The sequence below is a fragment of the Myotis lucifugus genome, unplaced genomic scaffold (assembly GCF_000147115.1).
Source record: "Myotis lucifugus unplaced genomic scaffold, Myoluc2.0 scaffold_233, whole genome shotgun sequence".
In the NCBI taxonomy this organism is placed as follows: Eukaryota; Metazoa; Chordata; class Mammalia; order Chiroptera; family Vespertilionidae; genus Myotis; species Myotis lucifugus.
In genome coordinates this window covers 694,039-707,632 of record NW_005871281.1, presented here as the reverse complement: position 1 = coordinate 707,632, position 13,594 = coordinate 694,039, and the positions used below count along the sequence as shown (strand labels likewise).

At 40.2% G+C, this 13,594-nt stretch overlaps 1 protein-coding gene across 1 annotated transcript in view; it reads left to right on the top strand.

The window, feature by feature from the left end:
• Positions 1-13,594, top strand: part of NRG3 (neuregulin 3) — a 1,013,555-nt gene that overhangs the window by 970,200 nt on the left and 29,761 nt on the right. Inside the window, exon 6 of the mRNA XM_023762111.1 lies at positions 7,440-7,542. Coding sequence (XP_023617879.1) covers positions 7,440-7,542 — 103 coding nt within the window. The remainder of the gene's footprint in view (positions 1-7,439; positions 7,543-13,594) is intronic.

Below are 13,594 nucleotides of genomic sequence, written 5' to 3'. Positions count from 1 at the left end.
ATCTATGAATAGGTCCATTTATCATATGCTTTCATAACATTACATACCTCTTGTTAGAACATTATTACAGTCAGTGTTTCATCACTGCCTTGATTCTAGGGGATTGAAGTTTATAAAGTAAAGTGATAGATCTGTGGTTACTCAAATTAAAAGTGGCTAAAATGAAAGTCAAATCCAACATTGCCAGACGCTTGCCCCCTTGCTCTGGCCCCTCCCATGCTGGTTCTTGTGCCCCATGTGACTACACTCACCGTCTTTGGGGTTTTAATTTCACTCTTGATTTAAATTCAGAATTGATTTTGTGCATTTCCCCAGGCCATATTTGACTACCTTCAAATAAGAACAAAAACACCACAAAGACTTCATGAGGAAATCATTCAGTTTAGTGCATAAAATCTTGTTTTATGTTTTAATGAGTATTATTATCCATCATTTTCATAATTCTTTTTATTGGCACAGGCCAGGTGGGGTAGCTTATCAGATGCAAGTCATGCTTATCCCATTGCAGTCATCAACTCGCAGCAATTAAGTGAAATGGAGTTCTTTATAGTCGGTGCAAGTACGTATTTGTTTCCAAGTTCAAATGGAAAATTTAATGAGCTTACAAATGTGGAGATAGAACGGATTGCAATCTTTAAGGTAGGAGGAAGGCTTCCAAACCAGGTGCCAATGACACATTCTGTAATCTCTTTAATTTGAATCTTTTCAAACGTAAAATGTAAACTAAGACTTGCCAGGGCCACCTGATTGCCCTTCTCCGCTTATTCAGAAATCTGGATAGTGATATTTCTCTGGGGTTTACTTTCTGTTTTCTGACAGTCCAGTCAAAATAAAACAGAAGCAAAACCTAAGAAGGGAAAGAAGAGGGGACAGTTCTTCTAAATCTTTGTTTCCCAACACACTTCTGTAGGAAAAAGGACAGAAAGATTTGTCATGTTTAAAAATAGTGCATGGTCCCAGAAAAGAAAGTAAAAAAAAAAGACACTAGGGCCTAGAGATTGGGTTCTGCATGTGGAGGCTTTAATCCACGTCTGTGTGTCTGGTCCGGATTTGCTTAATTAAAGATGGAGTCCTGCAGTTGACTTTGCTGGGAGAGGAACATCACAAACCATGGACTCATTTTAACTGGCCCTGGAAGCTTCTGGGGCATTGTGAAAGCACCCCAACAAGTCCTGGTATGGGGATTACTGTGGCCATGAGCCAACTCTCAGCCAGTTTTCTGGCTGTGAATTGGTATCATGCAGAATCATTGACCGGCTGCCTCCTGCATGCCCCCCTACTGGAGATTGAGCCGACAACCCAGGCATGTGCCCTTGACAGGGACAGAAAACCAGGCAGCTCACCATTGCAGGCACGGAGCATGTTGAAAACTCTATATAAATCCAACCATGTAGAGTGTCTTCCTGGAGTCTAACCAGACAACCTGAAAATCATCCAGAAAACTAGGGCCTGGCAGTCAGATGGCATGGGAAAGAAGAACCATGAGAGTATCTGCCTGTGGGCAGATCATGCTACAGTTTATTCAGAGGCCTGGGAACAAAAGACTTCATCATTTTCCTTCTGACACTTCGCCCTCTGCAAAGGACTTAGGACAGAGTCGCAGCAAGGAGGCCAGTTTTGGATGGGAAAACCCCAATGAAAAGAGCCAGGTGCAGAGTTCAGGAAAGGGTGGGGTCAGTTGCCAGTGGTCAACTTGGAAAAGGAGGATTTGTGTGAAGCCTGGGAGGACGTGGGATGAACAAAGGAAAAGTATTAAACCTTAAGAGCATCCCTGGGTGAGAGTTGCTATTTCAGGAATAGCATAAAGCAGAAAACCCCTATAAAGCCTGAGATATCTATGTATCTATTAGGTAACAAGTCTTGGGGTGTCACTCTGTGGGAAGAACCGCAGCTGGTGCTAGAGAAGCAGTGGTGAGTCAAATGAATAAATCAACAAAAACATGGTCTCTGCACCAATGGTGCTTACAAGGCAGGGCAAGATTTTTTGCGCTGGTGACATTTAATTTGAGATCAGAAGGTGAGTAGGCATTTAAAAAACAAACATGGAATAGTATTCCAGAAAGGGAAAAAGAATAGCATGTATCAGTTTAAATGTCAGGTATGCTGGAAGAAAAGGAGAGGAGATAGTATAGGTGGATGGTGTTGTATCAGGCATATCTTTTGTATCATGTATATCCTTTATGTGTCCTTATATTCTTTGTTCCCTCAGATTAATATGTTTGCAACTATAATTGACACAAAAATTACACTTATTTAAAATATATCATTTAATACACTTTGACATAAATATTCACACATGGAAACACCATATTTAAGATGATAATATAGCTATAATTCTCCAAAGTTTTTTCATGTCACCCCCATCCCCAGTTCCTCACTCCAGGTATCCACTTGCATGCTTTCTATATACTATAGATTGGTTGTCATTTTCCAGAATTTTATACAATTAGGATAATGCAACAGGTACATTTTTGGGGAGTCTGACTTGCACTCAGCATAATTATTTTGAGACTCATGTGTATTGTTACTTATATCAATAGCTCATTCCTTTTTATTTCTGTACTAGAGGCCCGGTGCACAAAAATTTGTGCACAGGGGTGGAGGGGGGTGGGTGTCCCTCAGCCCGGCCTATGCCCTCTCGCAGTCTGGGACCCCTCGGGGGATGACCACCTGCTGGTTTAGGCCCGCTCCCCAGGGGATTGGGCCTAAGCTGGCAGTCAGACATCCCTCTGGCAGCCTGGGAGCCCTTGGGGGATGTCCACTTGCCAGTGGAGAGCAGACCTAAGCTGCAGTCTGACATCCTTAGTGCTGCTGAGGAGGCGGGAGAGGCTCCCACCACCACCACTGAACTGGCAGCCATCAGCCTGGCTTGTGGCTGAGGAGAGCTCCCCCTGTGGGAGCGCACTGACCACCAGGGAGCAGCTCCTGCATTGAGCGTCTGCCCCCTGGTGGTCAGTGTGTGTCATAGTGACCAGTCATTCCCAGTCTTTCTGCTGTCAAGGTCAGTTTGCATATTACCCTTTTATTATATAGGATAGAGGCCTGGTGCATGGGTGGGGGCCGGCTGGTTTGCCCTTCAGGGTGGGAGTCCCCACTGGGGTGCCACTGGGGTGCCTGGCCAGCCTGGGTGAGGGGCTGATGGCTGTTTTCAGGCTGGCCACACCACCTTTAGGGTGGGGGGGCCCCACTGGGGTGCCTGGCCAGTCTGGGTGAAGGGCTGAGGGCCGTTTTCAGGCTGGTCAAGCCTCCCCAGTGACAGAAGCTCCCAGCATCTCCTTTTTTTCTTTTTCTTTTTCTGGGATTTATTTACCTTCTATAATTGAAACTTTGTTGCCTGAGTGTAGCTCAGAACCGGCCAGGGCGGGTGGGAGGGAAAGCCTCCTGTGCTCCAGCTCCGTGGTCACGGCCGGCTGAAAGCAGGTATCTGGGGCTTATTTATCTTCTATAATTGAAACTTTGTTGCTTTGAGTGTAGCTTAGAGCAGGCCACAGCAGGCTGGGAACCTTGGCTTCCTCCATCACTGGAGCAAGCAAGCCTCCTGCTCGTTCCAGCTCCGTGGCTTCCAGCCGCCATATTTGTTGGCACTTAATTTGCATATCTCACTGATTAGCCAATGGGAGGTGTAGCGAAGGTATGGTCAATTACCATGTTTGTCTATTTTTGGGTAAGATAATATCCCATTGTGTGGATATAGCACAATGTGTTTATCCATTCACCTGTTCGTGGGCATTTGGATTGTTTCCACTTTTTTCCTATTACAAATAAAACTGCCATGAAAATTTATGTGCATAATGAACACTTTCATAAGTCTTGAGTAAGTCTCTAGGAATGTAATAGCTATGCATAAGGTAAGCATATGTCTAACTTTCATGAAATTATTTTTTAAGTGGTTATATCATTTTACATTTCTACCAGAAGTACATGGAAGTTAAAATTGTTCCACTTTCTTGGTACAGCCATTCTTTAATTTTAAACATTCTAGTAGGGATGCCATATAGCTCCAAACAGATTAATTTTCAATTTCATAATGATTAATGATGTTTGCATTTACAATCTATAAATATTTTATGTATGTATTTGCCATCTATATATCTTTGGGGAAGTGTTCATTCAAATCTTTTTTCCATTTCAAAATGCAGCTGTTGTCTTCTTATTGAGTAGTAAGAGATCCACTTATATTATACCATATATAAGTTCATGTTATTGAATATATATTTTTTGTTGAACAGTCAATGTTTTTGAATATATTATAGATACGAGTCTATATTTTGAAGAGCAAACATTATTAACTTTGATGAAGTCCATTTTATTGATTTAAAATTTTTCATACTTTGTATCTTTTGTATTGTAGTTAAGAAATCTTTGCCAAACCCATGATTACTAAGATTTTCTCCCATGTTTTCTTCTAATAGCTTTACAGTATAAAATTTTACATTAAGGTCTCAAGTCAAGGTTCATTTTTATGGATATGGCTATACTACTGTTATAATGTCATTTTAAATTCCTCCTGAAATTTTCAGTAGAATTGTACTCAATCTATCTATTAACTTGAGGAAAATTGACATCTTAATAATATTATCTTTCAATACATAAACATGATGCATCTCTTCATTTATTTGTCTTTTTAAAATTCTCTCTATAATATTTGGGTAGTTTTCAGTGTACACACCTCATGTATCTCTATGTGCTTTATATTTTTGATGATTGTGTAAATAATAATTACATGTTAATTTCTGATTATTTGTTGTTATTAAATAGATACATATTTAATATTTGTATCATTTATCATACAACTTAAATCATGCAAAATTGCTAAGCTTCCTTACTAGTTATACTAGCTCTTTCTTTGTGGATTCTATCAGCTTTTGGCATAGATGATCATGTTATCTGAGAACAAACATGATTTTTCTTCTACTTTCCAAAACTGAATGGATTTAATTTCTATATTTGCTTATTCCACTGACTAAACTTCCAGTACAATATTGAATAGAAGTGGTGAGAGGGTATATTCTTGCTTTATTCCTAACCTTAGGGGAAAAGCATTCAGTCTTTTACAATTAGGTATAGATTATATATATATATATTCTTCATAAGTATGATGAAGTTCCCTTCTATCCCTACTCTTTGAGAATTTTAATCAGGAATTAATGTTAGATTTTAAGTAAATTTTCCATCTAATTAATAATTAAATTATTTTTATTGGCTGTTAAAATTGTGAATCACATTTATTAATTTTTAAAATATTAAACTAACCTTGTATTCCTTATATAAACCCCACTTGGTCATGATGTGTTACTTTTAACATCTTGCTGGATTTGATTTCCTAAACTTTTGGTGAGAATTTTTGCATCTATGTCAAGGAGGAATCTATGTCTGTAATTTATTTTCTCTTATGTCTTTGTCTAATGTTCATATAAAGGTAATGTTGGCATCATAAAATTAATAGGAATATTTTCCCTTCTCTTACTCTCAGTGATTGTGAAGACCCTGAGATGGTAGAAGACAATTGGATCTAAAGGAATTAATCTTTTAAAAGATAGCATTTTCTCTAATTGAATTATTTTCTTACTTTAGTGTGCATGAGAAACACCTGAAGATTTTATTTCTTTCTATTATTTTTAAGCATATCCTCAAGGAGAGGGCTTTTTAAAAATATACATTTTTATTGATTTCAGAGAGGAAAGGAAAATGAGGGAAAGATAGAAACATCAATGATGAGAGAGAATCATTGATTGGTTGCCTCCTGCATGCCCCCCACTGAGGATCAAGCCTGCAACCCAGGCATGTGCCCTGACAGGGAATTGCACCGTGACCTCCTGTTTCATAGGTTGACGTTCAATCACTTTTCTTTTTTTAAATTTAATTTAATTTAATTTTTTCCACCACCATTGAAAATTTTCTTTTGAATAGACATTTTTATTCAGAAAGTCCAAAGTGGATCCTTAGTTGACATTTACAAAGAAAAACAAATATCCCCCAGTTATTCTCTTATAGTAGATCTGTGTTCTGAGGGTTCCTAGTCTATTCAGTGGGTCTCAAAACATGTTTCACTGACCAGCAACATCAGAATCACCTGGGGATTTTTTTTAAATGCAAATGTTCTGTTTCCACTTCAGACCTACTCTGGGAGGGAAAGTAGGTGGCAGTCTGCCCTTTAATAACTCTCAAGGTGACTCCAATGCATACTGAAGTGTGAGAACTACTGCATTATGTTAATAAGAACGAATCAAAAGGAATAGAGGCGCAATTAATTTTGTATATTTTTTGTTACGCATCGAGATTATTTCTTTTATACTGACTTCTTTTTGCGTGTGACAAATATGAAAGATCTTAGAGTCAGGAAGGAGGGTAAGTCAGATGTTTGAGTAGTGTGGAGAATGTATGGATAATCTTTAGAAAAATGGAGAAGGAAGCTGATGAGATTGTTAGCCTCTATTGGATGTCTGCTTCAGCAATGTGATTGTCAACCTTTATTGGTGTCTACTTCCCAGTTGTGCAATCTTCTCTCCAATTCTGAACTATTCAAGGTAGAGGGGTGGAAAAGGCAGTTGCTTGGATTTGTACACAGTTATTTTGCCAAATGAGTAAAGGGGAAGGAGAAAAGGATGCAGTAGTAGAGGGTATTTGCAAGAGAATAAATGACTGTAATCATGCACCAAAGTCTGTATGCTGTATAAGGAGAGAAATGAAGACAACAAGAGGACAATAACAGACAGAAGGTTCCAAGATCTATGGGTAAAAGGTCTTGATGAGATGGAAGAACTGTTTCAGTAGACGTATTTCAGAAAATGAGCTGGGAATATAAATAATAATGGCTGAGGAGTGAAATGCTTGTTTATGAATTCTGTTGTTTTTATGCGATAAGAAGCTATATGATATGGTCTTGATAACAGCAATTGAGATAATAGAGATGCCAGATCATGGGTATTGAGGAAGTCACAGAATGAGTGAATAAACATTCACATCCATATTGAAGTTCTTTTTCATTAGTGATGCCAATCATAATCGTGGGTGAATGACAGCCAAAGACCAAATAATAAATGCAGTGGCATCATAAAATAAATTGGAAGTCATCACTGGCACAAAGAAGGCTCACATTTGTTTCTGTAGCAGATTATTTTGAACCCAACCATCATTTCAAAAAGATATGCCCCCCCATGTGTCCTAACGGCATGCGATGTCTTTTGATAAGATACATAATTGTGATATGTGAGTATGAGTTCTGACTTAGCCATGCAAGTCAAAATGTAGCAATCAGCTATCCTGTAGACCACTGCCAACAAATTGCATGCTAATAAGTTCCTCATGTTTTCCCTATTCATGACAGGATCAAAAAAGTTTGCTTTGAAAGGAGATACCAGCTTAAAAGCACAAGGACGAAGATTGTCTCAGCTGTGCCCTGCTAACATCCTTTCTAATTTCTCTTTTCAAATTCACAGAGAGTGAAGACGTTTATCAAAGGCAGGTGCTGTCAATTTCATGCATCATCTTTGGAATTGTCATCGTGGGCATGTTCTGTGCAGCATTCTACTTCAAAAGCAAGTAAGACCATTCTCTCAAGTGTTAAAAGGTTGCTTCTCAGAGGAAGCACTTTGTCTTTTTTAAGTTCTCAGTCTTTGCTCCTGACAGAGGGATCTTGTAAAAATGGGCCCATCCAACATTTAGAGTGACTTAGAATTTTGTAGCCTTTGGTGAGTGTATATGCCACACTTGCATGTATGTGTGTGTGGTTTATCTTTGATGCACATTGCTATCATCCCTCTCCGTGCTCATAAAAACTCTACAGTCTTTGCACATTTTGATTACCCACCAGAATTAAAGTCTCAACATTTGCCTGTGACTAAGGAGTTCACACTCTTGTGACCAGAGAGGTCACACTGCTGTAGACCTAAACATTATCAACCAGTATCTATTGTTTTTCTTTAAAAAATCTACATGTTTTCTTTCAATAGTGTTTTTACATGATACTCATAAAGGTTTTAGCCAAATGTGAAGTATGAAAAATTATAAAATCTATTTTAGTTCCCCAGCTGGTATACATATCTCGAATATGCCCTATACTTCCTTTGCCAAAAAACCAGACCTTCTGCACATGAAGGTACTTATTTTTGACTAATAACGTAGGCTAAAATATACATCCATATACAGCTATGTAATTATATATGTATATCTACATATATCTTTATTTTAAATAAACTTTGGTAAAGGTATTTTATTTATGATAATAGTATAATATGCACTTAAAATAGGAAATACAGATAGGCATACTATTTTTTGGTTTCTTGTAAGGCATGTAGGCCTGAATAAGTTGGCACCAATTCTGTTCCTATAGCTTGAAATCCAAACCAAAGCTTCATTGCTTTTCATTGACATATATTTTTCTATCCATTTGTTCTTCTAAAAATGGACCAATTTCCATATATACTCTATTATACCTGTCTGCATATATGTTGATCTTCAGAAAAATAATGGAAACTCAGGTCTGAATCCAGAATTAGTAACTATTATGTTTTAATAAACTAGTTTAGAATAGGTTTAGGTTTTCAGAATTACTGTGAGAGAGTACAGAGATTCCATATACCCAGACTCAGTTTCCCATTTTTGCCTTATATGAGCACGATGCATTTACTATTGATGCAGTATTACTAACTAAAGTTCATACTTCCAGATCTCTTAGTTTTTACCTTATGTGCTTTTTTGTTCCAGGGCTACATCCAGATGCCACATTACATTTAATTATTACATCTAGGCAACTCTTAGCTGTGATGTTAGTGGGTTTTTGTTTTGTGTTTTTTTGTGTGTGGTTTTTTTGTGTGCTCATTTTGTGTGTGTTTTTATTGCTCATTTTATTTTTAAAATTTTTATTGAATTTATTAGGGTGACATTGGTTAATAAAGTTATACAGGTTTCAGGTGTTCCTGTTCATTTTAAGCACTTATTCTTTGTCAGAGACACTGAGCTTTTCATGTATTAGCTCCCAATCCTTACGACAACTGGAATTGTGTGTTATTGCTGCATTTTTAAAAATATCAGGATTCAATTTTAAAATATTAAGTTGTCAAAACCACACAGTAGAAAATTGCAGATGGAATCATTTTTTAAAAAAATGATTTTTTATTATTTTTCAATTACAGCTGGCATACAATATTACATTAGTTTTAGGTGTACAGCAGAGTGATTAGACATTTATCCCTTACCAACCGATGGGGTCTTTGAAGTTGCACTGTTCTAGTTTCAATCACATGCTTTACACCAACCACACTGGCTCATATATCCTTTCACTGGCTGGTGAAGCTGCTGGGGGTGAATGAGGCATGCCCTGCTCTGGTGCAACCCGGAGCACTTTTTAATTTTATTTTTTCAGGGAGGCTACAGGGCACAGCGGCTGTGATTTTGTGTCCAAATCTTCAGGCTGCCACTTGCTTGTTATGAATTCTTAAGCAAATTACATCCAGTCCCTTACCTTTGATTTCCTTTTTGGTAAGATGGCCAAAATATAGCTCCCTTCTAGAATGTGTTAAGGATTAACGGGATAATACTGTCAGAAGGACACCACGGAGTATAAAAGAGTAAGTACTCAGTGTGGCTTGCTATTGTTCACAGCCCCCTTTTCCACTCGGGAATGTAAGGGCCGGGTAACCCCAGGCGAAGAGTGCGCCCTGGAGCAGGAGACGAGCAATCACCTGACAGGGCGGTGGAGCTTCTCCATGCTCCTGCTGTGGGCGAGGAAGAAATGGTGTATTTAACAATAGAAAGTTATTATAAAGAAGTACTTCATTGTTCTTATTAGAGTATGATTTTTAGTCGTACCACATTTACATGGAAGATTGATGATCACGCTCACAAGACTGGCGAGCAGCTGGGTAACCTGGGCCTTCGGTCTTCAGGGCAGCAGTGGGCTCTGGGACACCTCCTCCTGCGGCGCAGTGAGCTGTCCAGGGTTTAATGGAAACCTGTTCAGCGTCAGTTTCTTCTTGAGCCAATGGAGGAACACTCTTCCCGAGCTTGCCTTCTGCCTGCCCAGCTGGGACATGTTTTCATTAAAAACAAATAAATAAGAAAATGTGAGAAGAGTAAAGTGATAATAAAGATGGAAGCCTTCCCCAGGTGGAAATTATAGTTCTCATTAAGAGTATAGTTCCTTCTTCTGTACACTTTCCAGGCATAGTCTTCCTTTACTGTTCTTTGCCTGAGAGGAATTCACACCCCACACCAGGCATCTGATCTACACAGCTGAGGGCAACGTGCACTGTGTGTGTGTGTGTGTGTGTGTGCGTGTGTGTGTGTGTGTGAGTCAAATACATGTTAGTCTTTATTAAAAGAAAACTAGGTATTAGGTTTGTTTTGTAGAAGTAGCATCATTCATTCACACACTAAATAAGACACTTCAATCTGCAGGCTGACGCTCTATCCACTGAGCCAAACAAGCTAGGGCAGAATTTACATATTTTTAATATAGAAAGTATACAGTTTTTCTGAACTGAATCCACTTTCTAAATCATTTCCTATTGGTGAACATGCATTTTTATATCACCCCGACCCAGTGTTCTCTGCGCTGACTGCTGGAATCCCAAGTCCCCTCCCAAACCCTTGATCAGACTCCACCTTGACCTTTCCTCACTTTCATAGAGGCAGGTTGTTTCCATGTGTGTACGTGCTTTACCTCATCTTGAAAGCCCCAAGTTCTAGGATTGTGGGACCTCTCTATCATTGGTTTCCAAATAAATTCACTTGAACCTCCATCCTGTATACCAGGATGTACCATTTCTGGTGAGAGAAAGTCAGGAGTTACAAAAAAGCTCACATTCTCTTGGTCACTTATGTTTTAACCCCTATAATCCCCAGGATTCCACCACTCTGGTCCTTTCTCCATTCTCTTGTCACCCTTGTTATGGCATGACCTCAGCAGATAGAATATTATAGCAAACTGTTAGCTGAGGAGGTAGAAGTGACAAACACCGTCTTGAATTTAGAAGGTTTTCTAAACTGAATGAATTAAAACCCAACGGCTCTGAAGGACCCAATGGAAGAAATTCTCATCACTCTCAATAAATCAATACATTCCCCCAAGTAGCTAACAGAACTATTAATTGAGCTTTCAATCTGGCTGATATGGCTCACATGCAACTATGCATTCTCATAGGTTTTCTTTTTACTTTCAACTCACATGGGTAAGCAGGGTGAGACTGGCTGTAGGGGTCCTTAGCAGACTTTGGAAATGCAGGACATGATTCAACTCTGAGAATGGAAGGGGATGGGGGAGGAGGTGTTTCAGGAGCAAAGGCTGGACAAATAATGATCACAACTGGGAAAACCCAGGAGGAAAACAAGCGGGTGCTACTGGTACACAGCAGAGATGGTGGCCAACTGCTCTGACCGTCAGTTATCACTCCCTGAAGTAAGGTATTGTAGGCCACAAAGAAAGCCTCGTAAGGACAGCATCGATTGCTCGGGTGTGCTGCTATGATGCTCTTCAGTGGCGAAGGGCTTAGTCCCCCAGTTGCTAAAACACAGTTATGCTAGGAGTTACTTTTCTCAAGCACATACTCTGGCCTGAGATAGACCACAGTTGGTGATGGTTCAATGTGAGGCTCTGAAGGCGTAGACTTTTGCCCCAACATGCGGTGCAAGGCCAGGCCAGTTCCAGAACTTGCTGTGGGATTTGCTGAGATCTGCATGGCATCCCAACCTCTCCTCAGTCCAGTCCTGTTTCCTGCCCTTTGCTTCTGCTGGTGCCAATCCGAAGAGCCCTCCCTAGCAAGAATCCTGCACACTCCATCTCAGTGTCTACAACCCAGGAACCCCACCTGCAACATTGCAAATGTTTTCCAACAGACTTGTGACATCAGATATGCCACTACTTACATTTCAGTTCCTTCTGAAGAATTGAGCCAGAGAAACTTAAAAAACTCAATTTACTATGCAATGTTGATACCGACATTGCTGGCTAGTAGGGTTCCAGTGTGCAATGCCTGCATCTGGTCTTCCCGGAGCAGGTGTTCTCATGAGAGGGTTGATGGCACAGTGATCATTTCCTCTGTTGGCTGTTACTGGGGAAAGGATGAGAGCAAAAGACGTGCCTGGGAAAGGGCAGGGATGACAGAGAAGGAGGCAGGTGAGTCGGGATTTGAGTGAAAAGGAAGGAAAGGAAAGTAAGTGATAAAAGGACTTAGGAACTATTCTCAAACATTTTATAAATAATTCCTTCAGAAATTTATATTTCCCAAACACCGAATTATGGAATCACTGGAAGATAGTGTTTCTTATCTTTAATTCTTAGGAGCGTAAGCCCCTCTCACTGCTTCATGATGAGTTACTCAGGTGGAACTTTCTGATCTTCCATTTGCTTCTTCAGTGAATTCCTGATAGGGTTTCTTCACTATGATGTGCTTCTAAAAATGCTGATATGATTGATTTATTTTTAACAATAGGCTACAGATGAGCTGTTAGGAAGTAGATACATAATTACAACTGGATTAAAGCAATTTAGAGTACTGGAGATAAAAGCCCCCCAAATAATTGAAAAGATGAAAGAAATATTTAAATAGAGTGCATCGCACTGGTGCAAATTCAAAACCTCCAAATCCCGTGGCAAATTCTGAGAGATACAGTTCATACGATCTTTTCTTTGCTCTCTGAGCCAGTGTTCTAATTCTTCTGCAGCATCTGCCCGTGCACACTTGCTAACTGGTGAGCCGGGGCGGAGCTCAGCATTCCGCATGCGCTCTCACGTTTAGTTTCCACAGGATGCATGGAAGATAGCTTTTACAGACTCCATTTGCAGATGAAGAAACTGAGGCTCAGGGACGGTTAGGAAATCAATCTCTTGATTTAGGAAATCCAAACGAAACTGGAGGGTGGCAGATGCAAGTCTCAGCCCCTCTGAGACATGAGCCCCAGCTCTGTAGAGAGCAGCCTGCTGGCAGCTCCCTGCAAGGCCAGCGCTCTGCTCCACCAAAGCTCTGTCCTAGGCAGGGCCGTGGGCAAGAGGCAGAGTTCAGGGCAGATGACTCTGCAGAGGTTTTTGTTCGCTTGCTATTATTTGTTTGCTTGTTTTATTGGTGCTGAGTCTTCTGCTGATAGATAGGTGCTGCAAAGCCCTTGGGACAGAGCAGCTAATAACGCAGTGATCTGTTGCATCTTGCTGCTATAGCCAGCCCACGTATGCAGGCAGGAGTCCTTTATTTGGAGTCCGAACACTGAGAGTAGGCTCAGCCTTCCCTCTGAGAAGCTGCGGGTCCACGGGCAAGTGCTTTGCCGGTTCTGAGTGGCAGATAAGAGTACAGAATATGTGGCCACACTACCTGGGTCTGCATCCAGCTTTATAGCACTTCTGGGCAATGTGAGTGTGGGCAAATAATCTAACTTCCTGTGCCTCAGATTTCTTATCTAAATGGGTACGAACTAATCCCTCATCTCACAGCAGTATTGTGAAGAATAAGTGAATTGATAGATGGAAAACATTTAAAGTGATTTTGGGCCCTAGCCGGTTTTGCTCAGTGGATAGAGCAACAGCCTGTGGACTGAAAGGGCACATGCCTGGGTTGCAGAATCAATCCCCAGTAGGGGGCACGCAGGAGGCAGCTGTTCAATG